This window comes from Tiliqua scincoides, chromosome 4 (assembly GCF_035046505.1).
Source record: "Tiliqua scincoides isolate rTilSci1 chromosome 4, rTilSci1.hap2, whole genome shotgun sequence".
Taxonomy (NCBI): Eukaryota; Metazoa; Chordata; class Lepidosauria; order Squamata; family Scincidae; genus Tiliqua; species Tiliqua scincoides.
The window spans coordinates 189,011,939-189,034,423 of NC_089824.1; the positions used below are offsets into that span (position 1 = coordinate 189,011,939).

Genomic DNA, 22,485 nt, shown 5'->3' on the forward strand with positions numbered 1-22,485 from the left:
CAGAATCACTCAAAAGTGAAGTACTATGCTGAAGATGTGCTTCTGATTCAGTATGTGAAGAGTCGCTGAATAAGACTGGATAATAAGAACTGGCTACATAGTACTTTATCATCTTATTTTAATTTGCTTGTCTTAGAATGATTGTTGCCGAGTGAAGAGAGATGGAATTTGCTCCATGGAAAGGAAACTAAAGCGGTGCTTTGAGAGAGGGGATATCTGCAATGAGAAGAGAACAAGAGTCAGAAAAATAACTCCTAGTAAGAAAAAACTGAAACTCACTCATTTAAGGGAGCTGAGTACCAGCAAGCTGGAAAAAGAAAGGCTGTTTGACATTCAGCGCTCCAGTGAAAACCAGTTGCTCCTTTCAGATATGTCATTCTCTGAACAGGAAGAATCTGAAGATGAGGATGCCATCTGTCCAGCTGTCAACTGCCTGCAACCTGAAGGTGATGAGGTAAGTTCAGGGCAAAACTGCAGGGGATATAAGAATGGAATGATTTCTAAAAATGCATGAAATTATAGATCACTTATCATTGTAGTGATCACATAATGCTTGTAGTTTCACGTAATACTTGAAAATGACCAGACATAAAAGTGAAATGCTATATTTGCTGTATTGCTTTCTAAAGAGTTGTCTGCTATTTCTGTCTAGGTGGACTGGGTCCAGTGTGATGGCTGCTGCAACCAGTGGTTCCATCAGGTGTGTGTGGGAGTTTCTTCAGAAATGGCAGAAAAGGAAGACTACATCTGTGTCAGCTGTACTGGAAAAGATTCTCCATATCAAAAGTAAACCCAAATAAGCATTCAGGACTCTGCAAGAGAATGATATTTTTTTCTCCCATAAAGCCACATAGCTGGTTTTAGAGCCAATTTGCAAATGGTGCTACTTCTATTCTCATGGGATCATTTTTCAGAACTTAAAACAATTTGACACTTTTATATTTTTTGTTCCTTTAAGCTGTTTGTGGTTATTGAGGTTTGAAATGCTGACTGTTTAGCCAGGGGTTTTCGCCAATTTGAAAGGCATCAAAACATGCACCTTTTTAATGTACAGCATTAAATTACCTCTTTGGAATTTACCAGCACACTTAATCAGCTCTGTTTCAGTGCAAAACACTGCACTGAGAATTCCCATAGGTCCTCTTTTTGAAGAAATCCCTGTTTACTCTTGACATTTTTGAAACTTTAGATTTTTTTCTTCACTTTGATTTTGTAGACTAGCTTTATTTATCTGAGCAATAACTTCTGTGTCTGGTTTCAGTGACTGGAATTATAATTCTGAACAGCGTGTTGGTACTCTTAGCATTGGTTAATGTACAGAAAGAAATGTTTAGGTCTAGTGTCACTGATGGATAGTGATGTAGGAGACAGAAAAGCTCTGTAAAGTAATGGCCACAGCTGTATTTTGGCTTTTTTCTTCTTTTTGGTAGCTTGTATCAAATGTTGCAGTTTATATTGTGGAATAAACCCTTGGTTATGTTATAAAATTCAGTCTTAGTGTCTTTAGAGATGTTGAATTGCAACGATTTCCCACCTGATCAGTTCTGACACATATCTTCACAGACATTTTTTTAAAGCATCCAAGTCATTGGCTTCCCAAATTGGTGGGTCATGACCCACCAACCTGGGAAGCACGTAGCTATAGCCCCTTAAGGGGTGGGGAAGGGGGAAAGTAGCAACACGATCCCCAGGATCGCGCTGCTGCCAGAAAAGAGGATTTTTTCCAACTTACCAGATGCAGTGTCAGTCTCTGGGGGGTGCAGGGAGCCCTGCAGATGCCTCTTTACAGGGGAATTTGCTCCCCAAACCTCTGTAATAGTAAAAAAGCTCGATTAAAAGCCACTTCCTGTTCATGATTGAAAACCAGAAGTGGTTTTCAGTCAAGTTTTTTTTTTTTTTTACTATTGCAGAGGTGTCTGCAGGGCTCCATGCACCCCCTGGAGGCTGGCACTCTCCCTGGAAAATTGGAAACCCCACTCCCCCACCAGCAGCAGCATGATCTTGGGGATCATGTTGCCTTCTTCCTGTTCCCTGCACACACAGTGCTCCCAACTCCCTATTGCTTTTCAGACTAATACCTACTTTCTGATTACCTGTGGCAAATTTGAATTGTCCCCGGTAGCGTGAGCCCAAGACTAAATGCTGCTTCCTCTTACCCAGTGGTGTGCCAGCTGTGCCTTGGTTTTTCTGTGTGTCTTATGTCAGGAAATTCTCCAACCCCAGGAGTGTCAAACTCATTTCATACAGTGGGCCAGATATTATTCATGTTTGCTGAGGGCTGGAAGTGCCATCAGTAAGCAGGAAGTGCCACGAGTGTGCAGATAATGGCCATAAATAACACACTTTGTTCTTGTGTAGGAACTCATTAGTTGCAAATGACAGAAGAAAAAATATAAAAATTTTAATCATATTTTCAAGATATGACAGAACCCAATTTGCATGCTGGGAGATCCAATTATCACGCGTGCTGCCTTTTCAGCCATGCCATTTGTGCTGACGCATCACTTTGCAACTCAGGTGCTCCAAAAAGTGACACCTTGGAAGAAGCAAGCCAAGGTTTTTCAGCTTCTTCATAAATGACCTGGAGACAGGGTTGAGCAGTGAGGTTGCAAAGTTTGCGGACGACACCAAACTTTTCCGAGTGGTGAAGACCAGAAGTGATTGTGAGGAGCTCCAGAAGGATCTCTCCAGACTGGCAGAATGGGCAACAAAATGGCAGATGCATTTCAATGTCAGTAAGTGTAAAGTCATGCACATTGGGGCAAAAAATCAAAACTTCACATATAGGCTGATGGGTTCTGAGCTGTCTGTGACAGTTCAGGAGAGAGATCTTGGGGTGGTGGTGGACAGGTCGATGAAAGTGTCGACCCAATGTGCGGCGGCAGTGAAGAAGGCCAATTCTATGCTTGGGATCATTAGGAAAGGTATTGAGAACAAAACGACTAATATTATAATGCCGTTGTACAAATTGATGGTAAGGCCACACCTGGAGTATTGTGTCCAGTTCTGGTCACCGCATCTCAAAAAAGACATAGTGGAAATGGAAAAGGTGCAAAAGAGAGTGACTAAGATGATTACGGGGCTGGGGCACCTTCCTTATGAGGAAAGGCTATGGCGTTTGGGCCTCTTCAGCCTAGAAAAGAGGCGCCTGAGGGGGGACATGATTGAGACATACAAAATTATGCAGGGGATGGACAGAGTGGATAGGGAGATGCTCTTTACACTCTCACATAACACCAGAACCAGGGGACATCCACTAAAATTGAGTGTTGGGAGAGTTAGGACAGACAAAAGAAAATATTTCTTTACTCAGCATGTGGTTGGTCTGTGGAACTCTTTGCCACAGGATGTGGTGATGGCGACTGGCCTGGATGCCTTTAAAAGGGGATTGGACAAATTTCTGGAGGAAAAATCCATTACGGGGTACAAGCCATGATGTGTATGCGCAACCTCCTGATTTTAGAAATGGGTTATGTCAGAATGCCAGATGCAAGGGAGGGCACCAGGATGCAGCTCTCTTGTTATCTGGTGTGCTCCTTGGGGCATTTGGTGGGCCGCTGTGAGATCCAGGAAGCTGGACTAGATGGGCCTATGGCCTGATCCAGTGGGGCTGTTCTTATGTTCTTAAGCAATGCTGCTAAAAGATTGACGTGGATGATAATGGTACTTTTCCAGTGCCTCGGCAGCATCTCCCTCACTCACCCCACTTGGTCTGCCTCTTTTCCTGTCTGGTCCCTTACCCAGGAGTAAGCCCCATTGACTATCATTGTTGAAAGCATATATTAAAAGTACAGATCTATAATCAGCTAAAGGTACAGATCTACAATATTTCCCCAAATACAGTACTTACAATAGTAGCACCAAGTCTAATCAAGTTTAATCTATTAAAAATAAAATACACATTAAATGAATGGGGCGTAGGTGTGCACATATACATATATTTGTGTACTACTTAGGTTTATATTCTCTCTACGGTTTCCGTACAGAGTCTTCACCTACCAAATGTTTATGCCTAATAAAGGTTGACTTGACTTCACTTGACTAAATGAATGGGGATCCATCTGGAATTGGCTCGCAACCCACCTAGTGGGTCCTGATCCACAATTGCCTTTGAGAAACATTGCCTTAAGGTATTAATTTGGGACTGGATCCCTCTTGTTACAGACACCCTCTTTTCCCAAACACGTGTCCAGTTTAAACTGACTCCATCTTCATTTCAGAGTTGGGCAGGCCTCCCTGAAGTGCAAAAGGGATGAGATTTTGCTGGCTCCCAAGGAAAGGCCCCTCTATGATTGATTAAATCTGAGTGCTTGAGGTCTGACAAAGGATAGCTAGCAAGAACAAGTCCTGCCTGAATGTTACATTGAACTACAATTGCCCAAGTGGGTAGTTCCTTTTCAGACCCTAGGCCAAGAAGTCCTTCCACCTGAGATAACACACCCTGCCACACTATTGTTCAGTAGAAATTTCCTGGATGGACCATCAAGCTCTTTTGTGTCCTCTTGGAAAACTCAAACAAGGCCAAGAAGCTCAGGAAGAAGCTACAAACATTCCTTCCACCTGAGATAACACACCCTGCCACACTAGAAACTTCAGTAGAAACTTCCTGGATGGGCCATCAAGAAACTCAATCAAGGCCAGGAAAATGCATCACTCAAGAAGCTCTCCAAACTCCTTTGTCCTGCAGATATTCCTTTTGTTTCCTTTGTGAAAAGCCTATAACTTCCCTGCTCTAGAAGCGGCAGTGGAGGAGTACAGCCTGGCATTTCACCTTGGAAGAACCTAGGAACTTTTCAGCCCTGCCTTGCTGTTCAAGAAGGACTTCACATTCAAGCAAATCAGCAGACGTGTGTGTGTGTGTGTGTGTGTGTGTGTGTGTGTGTGTGTGTGGGTGTGGGTGTGGGTGTGGGTGTGGGGGGGGTGATTCCCCCCACCTTTTGATCTCTTTCTCTCTTTTCCCAAAAGATTATTTCTTTAATAAACTCTTTATCTTCTTTGAAAGGCTCTGTCTTGTGGTTATTGTTAGCCTAATTTTGAGGCACTTTGAGGTTGGTTGCACTGCTCATCCATGTCAATCATCCCAAACCTTGTCACACTGCTAGATTTGACCTTTGGCTTGCTAATCTCCCCAATTTCAAGTATTTGTGTATATGCCCATGACATGTGTAGGGCACACATGTACATGTGAAGGAGCAGTGTTGGCAACAGATTGCCAGAGAATGCAGGCATAACAGATTGGTGGAGCAGTGTTGGCAACACTCTGTTGCAAAGCTGGGGAAACTAATGTTGCCATTACAGTACAAAAGCAATCATCACTACATATCAATTACATCATGAATTGATAGTTAAGGCAAAATGCAAATGTTGAAGCCCTAGTCAAACAAAATTGAACCAGCCTGGTTATTGTCATGATTACCAAAGTGAGTGGAAGATCCTGTCCAGGTACATTTTAATACTGAATTGAAGCAAAGGAATCAACAGTCCAACCCTATCCTTTCCTTGTGATGTTGTGTGTTGTCCTGCAGTCAGAGCCAGTCATAAAAGTCGCTCCCACAGTATGTCACTTGGGCCAGCACCTTCCCACCTGCTCCAGCACTTCTGTTGCTTGCTGATGAAGGTCAGTTAGCAGGAGAGTCTGGGGGCGGGGCATGCTGGGAGGGCTAAACATAATGGTGAAACAGGGTGGGGGAGGGCAGGGTTGGGGTGGATGAATCTGGTCTGGAAGTGGTCGGGATCATGTCACCAATATCCACCTTCTTGGACCCAATTTTGTGGCAGCAGGATGCACAGTTGCCATTTGGATGTCACTGCATCAGCGCTAGGGAGGGAGGGAGGGATAGGGTTGGGCTATAAGGCTAAAAGCCTGATTAATAATTTTGGTGCATTTTAGTGCCTTTGGGTGCAATCTTAACCAACTTTCCAGCACTGGCACAGCTGTGCCAGTGGGGCATGTGCTGCATCCTGCAGTTGGGGGGCAGTTACCGAGGCTTCCTCCAGGTATGGTAATGTTTGTTCCCTTACCTGCATTGCCCTTATGTCAGTGTGGGACAATGGGTTAGGACTGTGTCCTTTGTTATTAACAGGGCACAAGAGGCCTAGTTAACTGGTGATTGATGGAATTAGCTGAACATATTGTTTTCACTTCAGTTGTGTTTAATATGAAACACCACACGGCACTTTTAGAAGAACTTTGGTGGGGAGGCTCTGCCTCCCCTGCCTCCCCACCGGGCACTTTTAGAACAACTCTGTGCCTCCCCACGTGGTGTTTTTTCAAGGACTCTGCCTCCCCACCCACCGCAGTCCCTGCGCTAAAGGTGCTGCCGAGTCCCCCGGGTGTCCACGTTCCCCAGACGGGGCAGCAGAGCCCAGGGGACGGCGCTCCCGCTTTCCGTCAGGCCCACCGGCCAGTTCCCTCGCGGGGCGACAGGGGTCGCTGTCCGAGGCCCGTGCCGGCTCGGCGCTCGCAGTCGCCGCTCTTTCGCGCCAGCGCGTTGTCGGTGCGCGTTTGGCGCGCGGCGGCGGCCCGTCGCGCTGGTGGTGCCACCTCCGCTGCTCCTGCTCCTCCCTGCCTGGCGAGGCGCTTCTTCTTTCCCTCCCGCCGCGAGCAGGCTGCCTGGGCCGGGGATGTCCGGGGCGGCGGCGGGCGCGGGGCCCGGGCTCGGGCCCGGGCCCGTGGCGCAGGGGCTGAAGGAGGCGCTGGTGGAGACCCTCAACGGGATCCTGTGCCCGGTGCAGGGCGTGCGCGCCGCCGCCGAGGAGCAGGTGAAGGTGCTGGAGGTGACCGAGGGTGAGTGTGAGTGAGTGTGGGGGGAGAAGGTGGGCTTCGGCCCTGCAGTCGGAAGCGGGGAGGCGGGCGGGGGGGAAGCCGGGAAGCTGCTCGCATTGTCCGCTCTGCCTGCGCCAGAGATGGAGCTCTCAGCAAGCACCGAGGGGCGCTTGGGGCTAGAAGTGACCGGGGGGGGGAGGTGCAGGGGAGAGCCTGGGCTGGGGCACCTCCCGAAGGCTGCGGCACTTGGGCCTCTCGGTCTGGCGCCTGAGGGGGGACATGTTGGAGACACGCGAGGGGTGGATAGTGGGCAGGGGGTGCTCTTCTCCCTTCCACACAACCCCAGAACTAGGGAACATTCACGGACATGGAGTGTCTATGGAACTCCCTGCCACAGGATATAGTGATATATAGAGTGGATAGGGAGATGCTCTTTTCCCTCTCACACAACACCAGAACTAGGGGGCATCCACTGAAACTGAGTGGCAGGAGAGTTAGGACAGAAAAAAGTAAATATTTCTTTACCCATTGTGTAGTTAACCTGTGGAATTCCTTGCCACATGTGCCAGGGGGTGGATAGAGGGATGTTCCTTTCTCACAGAACACCTGAACCAGGGGACATCACTAAAATCGAGTGTCAGGAGAATTAGGACAGACCAAACAAAATATTTCTTTATCCAACATGTAGTTAGTCTGTGGACCTCCTTGCCACAGGATGTGGTGATGGCATCTGGCCTGGTTGCCTTTAAAAGGGGATTGGATAGATTTCTGGATAAAAAGTCCATCACAGGTTACAAGCAGTGATGGTGATGTGCAGCCTCCTGGTTCTGTAATTAGGCTACTTCAGAAGGCCAGATGCAAGGGAGGGCACCAGGATGCAGGTGTCTTTTGGTCATGTGTGCTTCCTGGGGCATCTGGTGGGCCACTGTGAGATGCAGGAAGCTGGGCTAAATGGGTCTTTGGCTTGATCCAATGTGGCTCTTCTTATTTTCTTAGGAAACATGTACCTTCTTTCTTTTTGCTGCCGATTCCACATTTACTTTAGGCTCTGATCAGATTCCGCTGATCAGATCAGTGGTACTTGAGGTGGTTTCTAGTGGTATTTGGAAGACACCTGGATACCTGCTGCCTAGCAGTGAGACCAGGAATGGAACACAACAGATAACTGTAGGAGGCTCCAAAGTATGCTTTTCAGTGCTTGAAAAGCCCTTCCATCCATCCCAAGCCTCTTACTGGTGTTTGTCACATTGCATCTGGCCTCCCAACCCAGAAATAACTGGCAATGATGTCATCACCAGTTACTTCCAGTAGTGCTTCGGATAGATGAACCATATGAAGTGGTACTGTAGAAGACAAGCATTGAGAAACGCTGGGCTAGACGGGTTCGATGCTTTGAGGTAGGATGAAGTACGGCAATAGAGGATGCTTTGCCTTTGGTTTTTTGTGGGCATCTTCCTAGTAAGTGCACCAAAGCGTATGTAAAGCTAAGCAGTTACAGAAATTTAGGACACAATTTGATGTGATATTTCCATAGGGCTTTTTTTTTTAGTGATTGGGGTGTGTACACCTGGAGGGAGGTCAGAAGCAGTTGTTGAGGGTGGTATGTAATAATATCATTAAGTACAATAAAGTGAGATGAAGATGTTTAGATCTTAGTATTTGCTGAACTGTATCTAATTGGAAGTGTGCCTCCCTTATGAACCTTGCTTACACCCTGTCACCAGGACAGCAATGGAAATATTTTTTACTTTGTTTCATCCCCTTCCTTGAAACATTGTTATTTTCATTAGTTAGCTGTATGGGTTGCACAAACTGCAGTAGCCCCATATTGGTCATGATTCACCACTTGGAGTGATAGAGACTAGCCAGGGACAGAAGCACATTCAGCTTGTCTGGATTGCTGTACTGTAATTATACTCTTTAATGCCCAAATTAGGTTGGCCGGATGTGCCTTGAGAAGTCTTCTGTATATATTTCATAGACCTAAGAATGTTGGTTTTCCCTGGGGGCTGGGGATAAGAATAGGCCCTCAGTTTGGCTGTACTTGTCGTAAGAGGCGACTAAACAGCCACCAGGTAGATGGGGCTCGTCAGCCTGGGAAGGCAGCTCATCTGAGAGAAGGAAAACTCTGATCCAAAACCTCCACTGCCTTGTGGCTACATTCAGTTATGGAAAAGGCTTCAGGAGTCAACCTCGAGGCAAAATCTGGAGCCGGAGTCCCTGAGGCAGTTCATGGCTGAACACAGTCCCGTTCTGGCAACTCCTGCGACGCCGCTGGAACCAACCGTATTGGCCTCTGCCTTTCCATTGGACCATTTCAGCGACGTGGAGAGGGGGGATTTGCTGCATGGGTAACAGCCTATCCTCCATACCTACTTTACCCAGGCTTCGCGCACTGGAGAGGACACTCTGTTCCAGAACCACCATTCAGAGCGTGACACCATAGTCTTCCGAGACTGAAGGATGCCAACTCAGGAATGTTGGATTGACATAGCAGTTCCATGAACAAAGGGAGTATATATAGCTCAGTGGTAGAGCACATACCTTGCATGTAGAAACTTACAGATTCAATATCTGTCACCTCAGACTAAGCTGCTTGCCTCTCAACATAGATAATATTGACCTAGATTTAATCTATGGATCAGTGGTCTGACTCAGGACAGGGCAGTTTTATATGTTTCTATATGCATATAGTAAGCTGCTTTTGTTGTAGAGTGATTATACAAGATTTGAACTCATATTCTATCTTGGTAAAACTAGTTGCTCTGCTATTATTTGTTTAATGAGGTTCACGAGCTCTTTGCTGCATGTGAAAACTGAAACATAGATTCTCCCTCAATCATTAGAGTTGCATATGTGCATTCTTAAGAGGAACCAATTTATTTTGCTGAAGGTTCTGAGGGGAACATGTCTGCTTTAGTCTTATTATCAAAGACTGTACTTGTAGATAAGGACTGTTCTGTTATTCATTTGATTTATATACCAGCTTTCTTCTTTGTTTGTGTATGGTAACTGTTATATTGTATATCATAATAAATTAACTGTTAAATTAAATAATAATTAAATTAACTGACAGCAGCTGTTACCCTGCACATGCCCGATCTCATCTGATCTCGGAAGCTAAGCAGGGTCAGGCCTGGTTAGTACTTGAATGGGAGACCACCTGGGAATACTGGGTGCTGTAGGCTTATACCATAGTCTTTTGAGACTGAAGGTTGCCAACCAATAAATTAAGGAATGTTTTGTTAAGTTTATGATGTCGTCAGACTAGAAATCAAAAATACATAAAGGTTTCCATGCATATGTGTTTAATGTGAGAGTGAGGCAATACAGTTTGTGAAAGGGGCATCAGTGTTGCTGTGGCAACATCTCACAAGCAGAGGCAGTTTATATTTACTGTACAGAGTTAAATCCATCATTTTACTTTTCTGGTAGCATCAAAAAAAGCTAAAGTGGTAGTTTGAGGTTGACAATTTGGGGGGTGGGGTTGCTGAAAGAGAAAAGTTATTGCCCCATTAGCACCTCTGGCCTAGTTAAATAGTACAATATGGGAATCAGTTTTACTGTCCAGATACAGTAGCACTGTAGAAGGAAAGCAACTAACTCCATATATTTCTGTATAAATACTGTAACAGGAGAGAGAAATGGGTAACTGACTGGTCAGTGCTTCTAAAACTGCTCAGTAAGCTTTCTTTCAATCTGACTTGTTTGATCTGGTTTGAAAGGTGGAGGTGGTTCTGATGTTGTTCCACTCCAGTGTGTAAAAATCTTGACAATTGATGGTGTGACTTGCTTAAAGCAATCTCATGAATTTATGGGTTAACCGAGACTTGAACAGACGACTCTTAGCTCAGATTCTTAGCCATTGCACTACAGCAGTTCTTAAGATCATCATCGGAGTTCTCTCAAATACTTCTATACAGAGAACTTTGGAACAGGGATCAACTGATTTCAATTCTGCATGGTTTACTAGAGACCCTTTGTGTCCTCTGATATGTTATATTTATAAAGCGAAATTACATGCTTAGTTATGCCATAACTATTAAAACGACTGAGGGCCCAATCCTATCAAACTTTCCAATACCAGTGCAGCCACAATGCAGCCTCTAGGTAAGGGAACAAATGTTACCTTGAGGGGGCTTCTGTGACCGCCCCCCCCCCCACCTCAGGATGAAGCACGAGCCACATTGGCATGGATGCATCAGTGCTGGAAAGTTGAATAAGATTGGACTCTGAGTCTGAGTTAGGAGATCCTTGCTGAAAGGGAATTGAGTTATTCTTCAAGGTATGAGGTTTGCTCATACCTAACTCGGGGTATGAGCATGTTATAAATTTTCAGATATCTTGCCTGATCAGATTATAGTCCACCTGCTCTAGTATTCTGTGCAGGAACCTTGGCAGTTTATAGACATTAGGTGAATAGGCACTAGGAAAAAACTGACCAGTTATTAATTATCTATTTTGTATCCATACCTATTCTAGAAGAATATCTAAATATGCTTTGGCTGCTATTACTTAGGGCCCAATCCTATTCAACTTTCCAGTGCCAATGCAGCTGCAATGCACCCCGAGGTAAGGGAACGTTCCCTTACCTTGATGAGGCCTCCATGACTGTCCACCTACCTGAGTTTGTGACACTACCACAGGATGAAGTGTGTGCCCTGTTGGCACAGCTGCATTGACAATGGAAAGTTGGATAGAATTAGACTGTTGTTAACTTGGCAAGGTAGTCTGGAAGGGTACTGTGATTGTTGGTATCAGAAGCTACCAATATCAAGGGCTAATTTATACATTGCATTTCTCAGATGTATACATTCAGTAACACATTTTAAGTGTGCATTTGAATACATAAAGTGAGATTGTGGCAAACACATGTATTGTATAACAAAAACTATGCTATATTTTACTTTGGTTCTTTTGTTAAGTGATGAGTTAATTTCAGATTTAGTTGTTGAAGCTGTACACAATCTACTTTGAGCATCTGTGCTTGAGGTGGAAAGGTGGAATACAATTTAAGTAAATATATGTATATTTGGCAAGGATTTAGGATTGGCTGTAGCTCCCTGCTCAATGTATGCTTAGTAGTGAACCCAATTGAATGTTTATTATTGCTAGTGGGAAATAATGAAGGCCCAGCATATCTTTGATATGGCTAAAAATCCCAGGTTATAGAAACATTGTTCTTACCTAGTTACTTATCTGTTTATGATCATATTATGTGGAAGGGATTGTCACTCCCGAATCAGCCTTTTCAGCCACACTAGACGCTGTTCCAGAACCACCATTCAGAGCGCGATACCATAGTCTTTCGAGACTGAAGGTTGCCAACAACATGTACCAGTGATCTGTTTTGGAAATTGTTTTATTCCTAAGTTCAATACCAGTATTGTATGTAGTAAACATGTTGTATAACATGGAAAAATACATTTATAGTCAACCTACTATCAGAATGGGGTTGATAATATTCATGAAGAAACTCAGAAAATGTACCAATAATGTAGGCAATTGCAACAACTACAGTGGCGGTGGGGATGCTGGGAATGGGTGCTAATGCCAAGTATTGCACAGTGGTTGAACTTGGCAACTATTGTGCTAAACAAGCAATGTGCATATGTGGTCAGGCATGTTCCTGTCTTTTAAACTTTGTAAGTTGAATGTTTGTAAGTAGAGGAGTTCCTGTAGTGAATGCATAGCTACCCTTCTAAATTTTGAATAAGATAATTAAACTTTGTTATAAGATGCTTCCATACATGGGCTGAATATATCTGACATTGCTTCTTTTTCTAGTATTCAGGATATTTGTGCTCTTGCTTTTGGCTGTTGTTTTCAAGTAAGTAAGTAGTGTTGTCTTGTATGTATAAACAGGTGAAATTGAAATTGGATCCCACTAGAGCTCTTTCCATTACCAGAAGTTCCCTTTGTGAAAGGAAGAAGTGTTGTGAAGGAGCTTCTGTTCATGAAGTGGTTTCTGGTGGCAGAAGCACTAGTTGGAATCCTGCAGTTGGTTTGGCAGGTGGCAGTGTTCTACATGTTTTATAATTTCCTCTTTCCTTTGCAATTGTCCTGTCTAAAGAGCTGACCTTGATGCTCTCAATATTATTGACTGTTGTGTCCTTGTCTTGCTACAACCATCCTTACTTGGAACATAGTGATCCTGTGCTGAAGCCAGTGGAAACTTTTTCTTCCTGTTTTAAAACAGCATAAATGGGGGGACGTTTGGGATTTGAACAAAGGGACAAAGTCCTAAAGTCACTGTATCCCCTCACCATGGTTCCACTTCCTTCACAGTGATAATCTTTTACCAGTGTTTAAAACACACACATCCGCTGGGCTATGTTATACATTTTGGGTAATGTGATTTGGCCTGCATTGTGAATATAGTGCTTCCAGTTAGAAGTTGGATTGTTGGTCCAACTAATTTGGCCATCTGCTTACAGGAGAAGGTTTGAGAAATCTACCTGTGTTTCAATGGGTTGTGAACAGCTCTGCACCCCTTCCTTGATTGACAGCTGTTATTCCTAGTCCATAGTTACAAGTAGTTAGTGGTTGTAAAATGATTCCTCTAACTTGGAAGTCAAGAGATTACAATCCAGTTCTCATCTGAGGTTTTCTGAATCTCTTCCAATATAGCCTAAACACTGTTCTGCGAAGGGAGAGCCCTCGGGGAATCAAGACTCAGTCCTGAGCATGTGGTGTTCATTGAACCTAGCTGATGGAGCCTGCACTCGGATGAAGGCCAGTTGTGCAGTTTTTTTTTACTGTTAGTCTTGGCTTTGGTTCTACAAGTAGCTTGAGATGCATAAAGTATGTGTCAGTCTTTTAAAACCACTATTTTCTTTGCTTGAGATGGTCTTGCACCTAACATACGAACAATGTCCCATCAAAAGACAGGAGCAATTGCAAAACAGGATTCCTTTTGAGTTTTTCATTCACTCCTTATATGCTTCATTAACTTTATATGATACATTGTATTTGCTGTATTTCTAATTAAATGGAGGAAGTATACACATGAAAATATAAATATGAGTTCTGGTGACAAACTGGTTTACTGATTCTACAAGCTGATGATTTACTGATTCTACAAGCTGATAGTTCAATTCTATTTGGGTGTGAATTGACAAATTTAAAGCATCATAAATCTCGTATTATTATTATTATTATCTCTGTAAACCACTTTATGAACCTTTGTTCAAAAGCAGCATAATAATAATAAAAATAATAACTAAAAGGCTCCCTGTTCCCAGAGGGCTTATAATATAAACAGATACAGTACACTACCAGCACATAGCCGCTAGAAAAGACACTATAGTTGAGTGAAAAGAGACATTCTCCCCTTTCTAAATGTGAGCTGCACCACTTGAAAAAGTGCCTTTTTGCCCATTTAGCAGGAAGCAGCACCTTGTAAGAGTGAACTTCTCTCCTCAAAAGTTATTAGTGGTGTAACAGTTCAACTAAAATTAAAAATTATTTGTATAACACAGAACGGATTCACAGCCTGATTCTACACTGTCCTAGTGCCAATGCTGTGACTGCAGCACCAATGCTGGGTGTTGCAAACGTGCTGTAAGTCATGTTTGCGCCACCCAGGGAGTAAGTGGCACTGGTGTCAAGGCCTGCAGTGCCCCATTGGTGCTGCAGTTGGAGCCCTGGCTGCTACTGGAGACCAAGTAAACACAAAGTAGCGTGGGGGCATGGGGATGGTGGCAGAAGGGTCTGGGGGAGTTGTTTCTGGGGAGAGGGCAGAATGGGGGCGCAAGCCCAAGAGGGGGTGGGATTAGTGGAGGCCTTCTCCACTGAATCCAATTGCCCCTTCTGGGCTCAGAAGGCTGACATGGGGCTTCTCAATTCTGTGCCAGCTAAATAGCTGGTGCAGCTCTGAGAAGCCCCATTAAGCAGGCTGGGGCTTTACTTGGGGTAAGGGGACAAATGTCCCCTTACTCCAAGTAGATCTCTTAGAACAGGATGCAGCAGTAGCTGTTTGGCGTCTCTGCTGGATATAAGTGGGTCCTCAGTCTGGCCAGCAAATATGTTTCAAAATTAGTATGCAGTCATTATAGAGATGGAGATGTGAAGGCCCAAGGAGAAATTGAACATTGGAGAAAGCAGGGTTTTTGAGTCATTTTTAAAACATTTCCCATGAGAAAACTTATTATTTTGGAAGATACTAAGAGGAAAAACCATGAAATATTTTCTCTTTTAGAATGAATTAAGTGCTTTTTAAAATATAGTTCTAGCTGCCCTTTAGCCTCTCAGAATTGTGCTCATAATCATAGAAGACTGTTAGAATATTCAGTAGTTACAATTTTTGTATACTTCAGGCATGTACAAGTCTTAGAACTTCTGGCTTCTGATTCTTTTATTTTTTGCACATATGAAAAACACATAAATATATAAAATATATACACAAAATCGGGTAATGGGCTAATGTAACATAATAGAGAAGCTTGTTTCAATCTGTGCAAACCTGCAGTTGCTTGAAGTTGATGGAGATCATAACTATAGTTCCAGAATATTGTTCGTGTAGAAGTTGTTTAAGATTACAGAAACATGAGACTGAGAGCTGTAATTTTTTTTTGAATAGCATAAGGATTTCATGTGACTAATTTTACTTACATGGTGCTTACTGTATGTGATCATTATACATTACTGAAGAGTTCAAGTTTAACTCAATATCAAGATCTACTGAAAGTTCTTGTCACTGTCACCTTAGCCTGGAGGCCAACTCTAGTTTCCTCCAGAGCCTGTTTGACAGGGAAATTGTTGCTTGTGATGCAAGCATTCATCTCCCATTGTCTCTGACTGGCAGGTGTTACAGGTTTTTGATTCGTTTCTTCTGTTTCTGGACAGTACTGGCATTATCCAGTGTGGAGAGAAGACTGTTTCTAAGTCCAGATAACAAAAATTTAGTTTTGTTTCCTTTAGTGCTAACGGTTTCTATTCAACTTTTTTTCCTTTCTTTTTTTTACAGTTGGCGAAACTAAGATATCTTAATAGCCCAATTCTATCCCCCTCCCACCACTGGGACAGCCGCACTGAAAAGGAGCATGCTGTATCCAGGGGTGGGGGCATGAATTGGGAGTCTTCGAAGGGGAGAGCAGATTTAGATCACCTATAAGCCTCATGCTCTGCATGGATCACTTTGGATCTGTACCAGTGATCCTGGTGCCAGTCAGAGGAGAGAAAGGGAGCAAGGAAGCTGCTGACGGAGGGGATAGGATCCAGCATGCACCAATACCACTGGATTCTTACCACATCCTCCCTTGCCCTGTTCTGCCCTCCCTTGCCCCAGTTCTGCCTCCCCCACCATCTTACCTGCCTTGGTGGGTCCTCTAGGATCAGGTGATGTAGGTGGGAAGGGTTTGGCCTTTCCACTGGCACTCCTGCTACAAGCTACTCTGTGCTCTGCTGGAGCGCCCTTTACTGCTGCTTTACAGTAGTCACCACCAGCATTATGCTGGTGGCTGGGCCAATAGGATTGAGCTGTAAGTAACTTTGGCTGCAGCAGGTTGCTGCTTCTCTAATACTGAGGAGATTTGTAATAATTGGAAGACCACAGTACCTTACGCTTTAGTACCTTTATGAAATTTATAAGTAACTTATTTATTTAAATAAATAAATAAGATTGGCAGCCCAATCCTATGCAGCTTGCCTACCCTACGGTATAGTGATGCCAAAACAGCTGCTGTTGCATCCTGCAGGGCAGGAGAAGTAGCCAGCGGTCTGCTCAGGGTAAGGAAACATTGGTTCCCTTACTCTGTGTGGCGCTCCTGCAGCCCCCATGAATTTTCTGAGATCTGTACCATTGAAACAGCTGGCACAGATCTCAGTAGCCCATGTAGGGCTTTCAGACAGGGTGGGGCAGATAAGATCCAATGGAAGCCTCTGTTGCCTTCCTGCCTCTCTTCCGGGCTTGAACTTCAACCTGAGCTGCCTTCCCCTCACCCAGTTTCACCCACTCTCTACCTTCCCCTTCCTCTCTCCACCCAGAGATGTTTCCCTGGTACTCGTGGGGAACTTACCACGGTGCACTCTTCTTGCATGTCCCACCAGCCCGAGGCCCAGTATAAATTGACCTTATACCACGTTTATGATGGCCGTTGCCAGGGCAGCGCAAGGGCCACCAGCACTACCCCAGCAGAGGATCGGGGCCTAAGTGTCTTAAATAGTTTCTTATTTAAACTCAGGCGTCTATATACGTATAAAGTTCATAAATGTACCAAATAATAATGGGTTGAATCCTAAGGTAGTCTTTGTGGAATAAGCAGCTTTTGCAGATTATATTATATTATATTATATTATGAGAACATAAAATGAAGGCCGTCTAGTTTCTTACCTATGGCAATCCCACTTCCTGAAAATTGTTATTCCATATGTCAGTGCTCTTGGGATAGATGATGTCATTTGGAACTGATTTGTTAAAAAAAATGACTATAATAAGACTTTCAAACTTAACGCCTGATTTTTGTAGTCATGCTGGTAAGACAAAGACATGCTGAACATAACCCATTTTTGTCCACAAAATAAATTCAGTCTCCAAATCTTCCAAAGTTGCCTCTTCTCTGGGCAGCATTTCTAGACTTCTTTTTGAACTATATGGTTTAACACAATAGTCATGCTTCTTTAGGACAAATTGACCTGCTTGGCTCAGTGCACATTCATTTTCTGTCACAGAGTCTAATTTGTGCTTTAGGAGGATCTTTCATTGTGACTTGTGCAGTGTAAGCTACTGTCTTGTAACAGGGGTAAGGGCTAGCAACCAGGCCCACATCAAGAAGGTTCTGTCCTCAAAAGTTTCTGATTGGACAGTCTAAGTATGAAGTCACCTCAGTACTTTTAGCATAAGAAGTATAATAATAAGGGCGCAAGGGGGTGTCCAGGTCCCTTCTTGGTCAGAGGTTTTGGGTGCAACATCCTACATGCAGTGAGCTCCATTATCCACCATGGGCATCTGGCCTCACAGGTAGCCTGGAGCTAAAAGGTCTACAAGAGTAACTGACCCAGGTGAGAGATAGGGATTAATAGAAATAGCCAGCTAGCTTTATTATTTTATTGCTGATATGTTTCCTAGATGTTTATGCCTCTAGCATTTGCTGCTTTATGTAACCTTATGTACTTAATAAACTAAAATCTCTTTTACCAAGTTGTTTCATTGTCTGTTGGGGACAAAGGTTCAGAATCCTGCCTAGTCGTTCAGCAACCTACCAAGTACTCATTGAGGTGTAGTAACTTGAGGACTGAAGCTTTAATTGGAGAACGAGCTCAGTGCCTGCAAGGGATAGAGTTAAGCCTAGAGCAGGGGTACTCACACTTTTTTGGCTCGAGAGCTACTTTGAAACCCAGCAAGGCCCGGAGATCTACCAGAGTTTTTTTTACAATGTTCGCGCCATCATAACATATAACATTTATGTGTACAATGTATGTTGGTGTACCTTGAGCCCCACTGAGTATAACAGGACTTACTCCTGAGTAGACATGCCTAGGATTAGGCTGTGAGGCTGCAATCCTAGCCACACTTACCTGGGAGTAAGCCCCATTGAGTACAATGGGCCTTACTCCTGGCGTTTCCTCCCAGAGGCACCTGAAGGGGGGTCGGCACTCTGCGATCTACTCATTTTGCCTCGCGATCTACCGGTAGATCGCGATCCACCTATTGAGCACCCCTGGCCTCGAGGGTCTCAGTGTCCCTGGACTGAGGCAGGGGCACATACAGGGTGGTGGCAGTACTACTGAACAGGGGGGCCTTGAGGGCTTTAGGGTTTGAGAACCAAGAACTCTGAGCACCCCAAACCCCCCTAAGTTTGCGACAGCAAGCAGCCCTTACTCGGAGATAAGGCCTCTGGCTGAGCTGCTTATGGCCACAATCCTGCGCTAGATACAGTGCAAGCCTCCTGGCTTGCCTGTTTCAACGCAGGATAGGATTGCGCCCTGCATAAACATTTTAGGTTTTCCCGTTATTTCCATTATATAATCTTTGTTCTTGTCAAATAAGTGCAGGCATGGAATAAATGAAACGGTGTCTTCTACTGAGCTTGGAAAGGTAGAGAAATAGCTGCAGTGGTGGGGCCAGTATGAACTGGCATTGTGGGAGACTGCTAGTGTATTGTACTAGCATTGCAAGATCATCAGAATTTGGATATGATGTTTTGGCTGTTCAGCACATGCTTACTGAAAAGCATTTCCCATGGAAAAGCATGCAAGGTTATAAGCGTAAATCCTTAGCTTAGCAATTGTGAGCCTCTGACTTCTCTAATTCAATTGTTTGAAATATGTATCTCTTAAAGCATACTCAAGAATGGGAAACCAATTCCTCTTGATAGGATATACTTGTGTATTATTTCTCTTCGTAGGAGTGGATGGACTTCATAAAATGGACTGACTGGATATTTCTTTATATTTTTGTATGGTATTTATCTCAATTGGAAATTTTTTTCCTTTGTCACCTTTAGCTTTTAGTATTAATTTTTCATAATACTATAACCTAAAGGTCACAAGGGAAAAAGTTTTTCCTGTGATAAGTGATCGGAAATCTTACTTTTCAGCTAAAATCTATATGATTTTCTGTTTTCGTTCAGTTTAAGCAAGCAGCAAGGAATGGTAGAATGATATTAACATTCCTTGGACAGTAGTTTGAGACATTAACATATAGATTATCTTTTGAAAATGCATAACACCATTGGTGGCTCAGATCTCTACATGTAAAATTTTCTTCTCTATTCTCTGTGAGCTTTCTTAGCTTGAAAATATTTTGACTACAAAACATTTCAATAAAAAGTTGATAGAAGTCAAAGCACAGGACAGAAAATGTGGAGAATAAAATTGTGTGAGGAATGAGAAGTCATGACATTGGTATTTTGTTGTGTTTCATCAGCATATGCTAAAACTGGCATGTGCCAATATTCTAATATCTTTTACTAATTGTTTTCTTTCAGAATTTGGTGTTCACTTGGCAGAACTGACTGTAGATCCCCAAGGAGCACTGGCCATTCGTCAGGTGAGTCTTTCTGAATACAGCAATGGAAATATTAGTTTTGTTTGCAATTGTGTATTTACCTTGTGTATTTACTTCATATACTTCTGAGATAATAAATTGGTACAAAGCATTGGTTCACAAACTGGTGGTTCACAACCCACCAGCCGGGGAAGCACACACAACTAGCCCCTTAAGGGATGGGGGCAGGGGGATTGCAGCAGCACTGTGCTGCTGCTGGGGAAAGTGGGAGTTTTCTGGCTTACCTGAAGCCAGTGATGGGGCCCAGGGGGAATGTGTGATGTGTGGACATCCCCACAGGGCTCACCCAGCCTGGAAAATAAAGAAAATCATGATTGGAATCACTTCCAGTTTCACGATCAGAAACCAGAAGTGACTTCTGATCGCAACTTTTTTATTTTTATTTTTCAGGCTTGGGAAAATGAATCCTAAGGCTTGGGGTTTATGAGAACCCCCATGGATGCCAAAACCTGTGGATAATCAAATCCTTGGGTCAGGGCACACTAAACCCTCTGAATGCGACTGAAGCTTTGTTCCACTCTCATCCAGAGGAGCTTTTGAAGACCAGGGAGGCCTCCCCGGCCCTCTGGGTGCAACCGGAGCATAATGCCAGTTGCATTCAGAGGGTACAGGTCCAGCCTCCACCCAGACCCCACGGATTTGGAACCCACAGTTAGTTAAAACTGTCATGAGTGTTTAAAACATTTTAGACATTATCCAACCCAAATCAAGTTCTGAAGTCCTATTAATTTTAGATTGAAATCAGTGTTTAACTTTAGCTGGTTTATGCTCTTCAGGAGTTAAAATACACTAATCTAGAGGTGTGTGACTACATTAGAATTTTGTTATAAGCTTCCGGGGGCATGGGCTCTTTTCTGAGATGAAGGTGATACAATACAAAGGTGAACATTAACTTTGAGTATAGCATATAGCAAGATCATATGATGTGCTTGTTAGAGACATGGAAATTCAAAAGGTGATTTTTGTATTTCTTGTGACAGTACCTTTATTGCCTTGTAAACTGGCTTTGGTTTGTTGAGGCAAGAAATGCAGCACAATCCTAAACTTATTCTTTGTAAAGATTGGCTATGCAGTGAATACAGTTTCTATTGTGGTAAGAGTTTGGTTCATCTTTGGTGTTGTCTAAGATAAAAGTACACTACAAGTGAATCTCAAATTTGAGTGCCTTGGTCTGTTTCATTTTCGTTGTCTGTCTTCATAGTTGGCATCTGTGATTTTGAAACAATATGTGGAAACTCACTGGTGTTCCCAATCAGAAAAGTTTAGACCTCCTGAGACTACAGAAAGGGTAAAGCTTCTTTTAAATACATATTTCCATGCTGTTTGAATTTAGAAGAAAGCTGTTTTTTATTTTACATGTTAATGATATATGGCTGAGGTATTCAGTCTGTGCATCCCGCCTCCCTGGGGAAGCATAGCTAGCCAATAGGGGCGTCATGAAGCATCTGGGGAGAGAGATGGCTGCAGTTGATTCTGCAGAGCTCTGCTCTGCTCAGCTGCACCTGCTGCCTGCTGACTTGCTGCTTTTCTTCAACTGTGAAAGAGGTGGGTGGGGCAGCGTGAGGTGGGGAGGGCGTGTGAAACATGGTGGAGGGAGGTGGGAGAGAAGGCTAGCTGGGCATCCGCAGAGGTGCCACATCACATCACAGCTCTCTCCATGTGCAGCCTCGCCCCAGTGACTACATTTCCCAGTGTGCCCCTCGCCCTGGGTCTCCTGGGATTGGTCAAGGCTGGAGGAGAGGAGAAGAGTGTGAAGGTGCTGCTTCTCATCAGCACAGCTCCTGACAGGCTTCAAACTGGGAGGGAAGAGTAAGCTCAGTTAAGGAGGGAACCAGCCTGCTCTTATTGGGGGGTGTCCAAATGCCCCAACCTGCATTCCTCCGTCTTGCCTAGGGGGAACGGGGGTGGCATCTGCATGTTAGGTGTATGTGTGCGAGCAGCCCCCATCTACTTTGGGGTGAGTTGTAATCTTGCTGCAATCCTTTCCACGCTTTCCTAGGAGTAAGCCCCATTGACTCAAATGGGACTTACTTCTGAGTAGACCTACCTAGGCTTGGGGTCTGTGTCAGCTTAACCAAGGATCCTCACCTTTCTTTTTCCTCCCCCTTCAAAAAAGAAAAAAAGCCACTCCTGATGGCTTTATCTCCAAAAATTGATTAAAAATAAAAATCCCCATTCCTTTTTAGCCGTTCCCCTTTTTCCTCCTGCCTCCTTTTGTGGGGGGGGGGAGGGTACTCTGTTGGCTGCTATTGTAAGACAAAAGGCACAATCCTAGCTAGGTCTACTCAGAAGTAAAGTCCTATTGTGTTCAATGGGACTTACTCCCAGGAAAGTGAGTTTAGGATTGCAGCCAGACAGTCTCTAGGTCTCAGTTTGCATCAGTTTGCAATTAGCAGATACACACAAAACAAAGTCTTCCCCTCCCCCAGCAAATTCATCACTTCCCCCCTCCCTTTCCCAAACCCTCCAGGTGTGCTGCTAACAAACTCAGGGCACAATCCTAACCAGGTCTACTCAGAAGTAAGTCCTATTTTGTTCAATGGGGCTTACTCTCAGGTAATTGTGGTTAGGATTGCAGCCTCAGAGTGCTGGCAGCTGTTTTTTTGTTTCTAGTGTATTATTATTATTGTTGTTGTTATTAATAGTATTTATATACCGCTTTTCAACTAAAAGTTCACAAAGCGGTTTACAGAGAAAAATCAAATAACTA

The 22,485-nt window shown here is 43.9% G+C and overlaps 2 protein-coding genes and 1 pseudogene across 4 annotated transcripts in view; all 3 read left to right on the top strand.

Moving 5' to 3' along the window:
- Window positions 1-1,487, top strand: part of KDM5B (lysine demethylase 5B) — a 59,551-nt gene extending 58,064 nt beyond the window's left edge. For all 3 annotated transcript variants that reach the window (XM_066623110.1, XM_066623111.1, XM_066623112.1), the window contains 2 exons: window positions 137-454; window positions 653-1,487. In XM_066623110.1, coding sequence (XP_066479207.1) covers window positions 137-454; window positions 653-790 — 456 coding nt within the window. In that variant the 3' untranslated portion in view covers window positions 791-1,487. The remainder of the gene's footprint in view (window positions 1-136; window positions 455-652) is intronic.
- Window positions 1,488-6,521: 5,034 nt separating this feature from the next.
- Window positions 6,522-22,485, top strand: part of IPO9 (importin 9) — a 48,780-nt gene continuing 32,816 nt past the window's right edge. The window contains exons 1-3 of the mRNA XM_066624940.1: window positions 6,522-6,787; window positions 19,696-19,757; window positions 20,977-21,063. Coding sequence (XP_066481037.1) covers window positions 6,625-6,787; window positions 19,696-19,757; window positions 20,977-21,063 — 312 coding nt within the window. The 5' untranslated portion in view covers window positions 6,522-6,624. The remainder of the gene's footprint in view (window positions 6,788-19,695; window positions 19,758-20,976; window positions 21,064-22,485) is intronic.
- Window positions 9,838-9,954, top strand: LOC136650708 (5S ribosomal RNA; annotated as a pseudogene).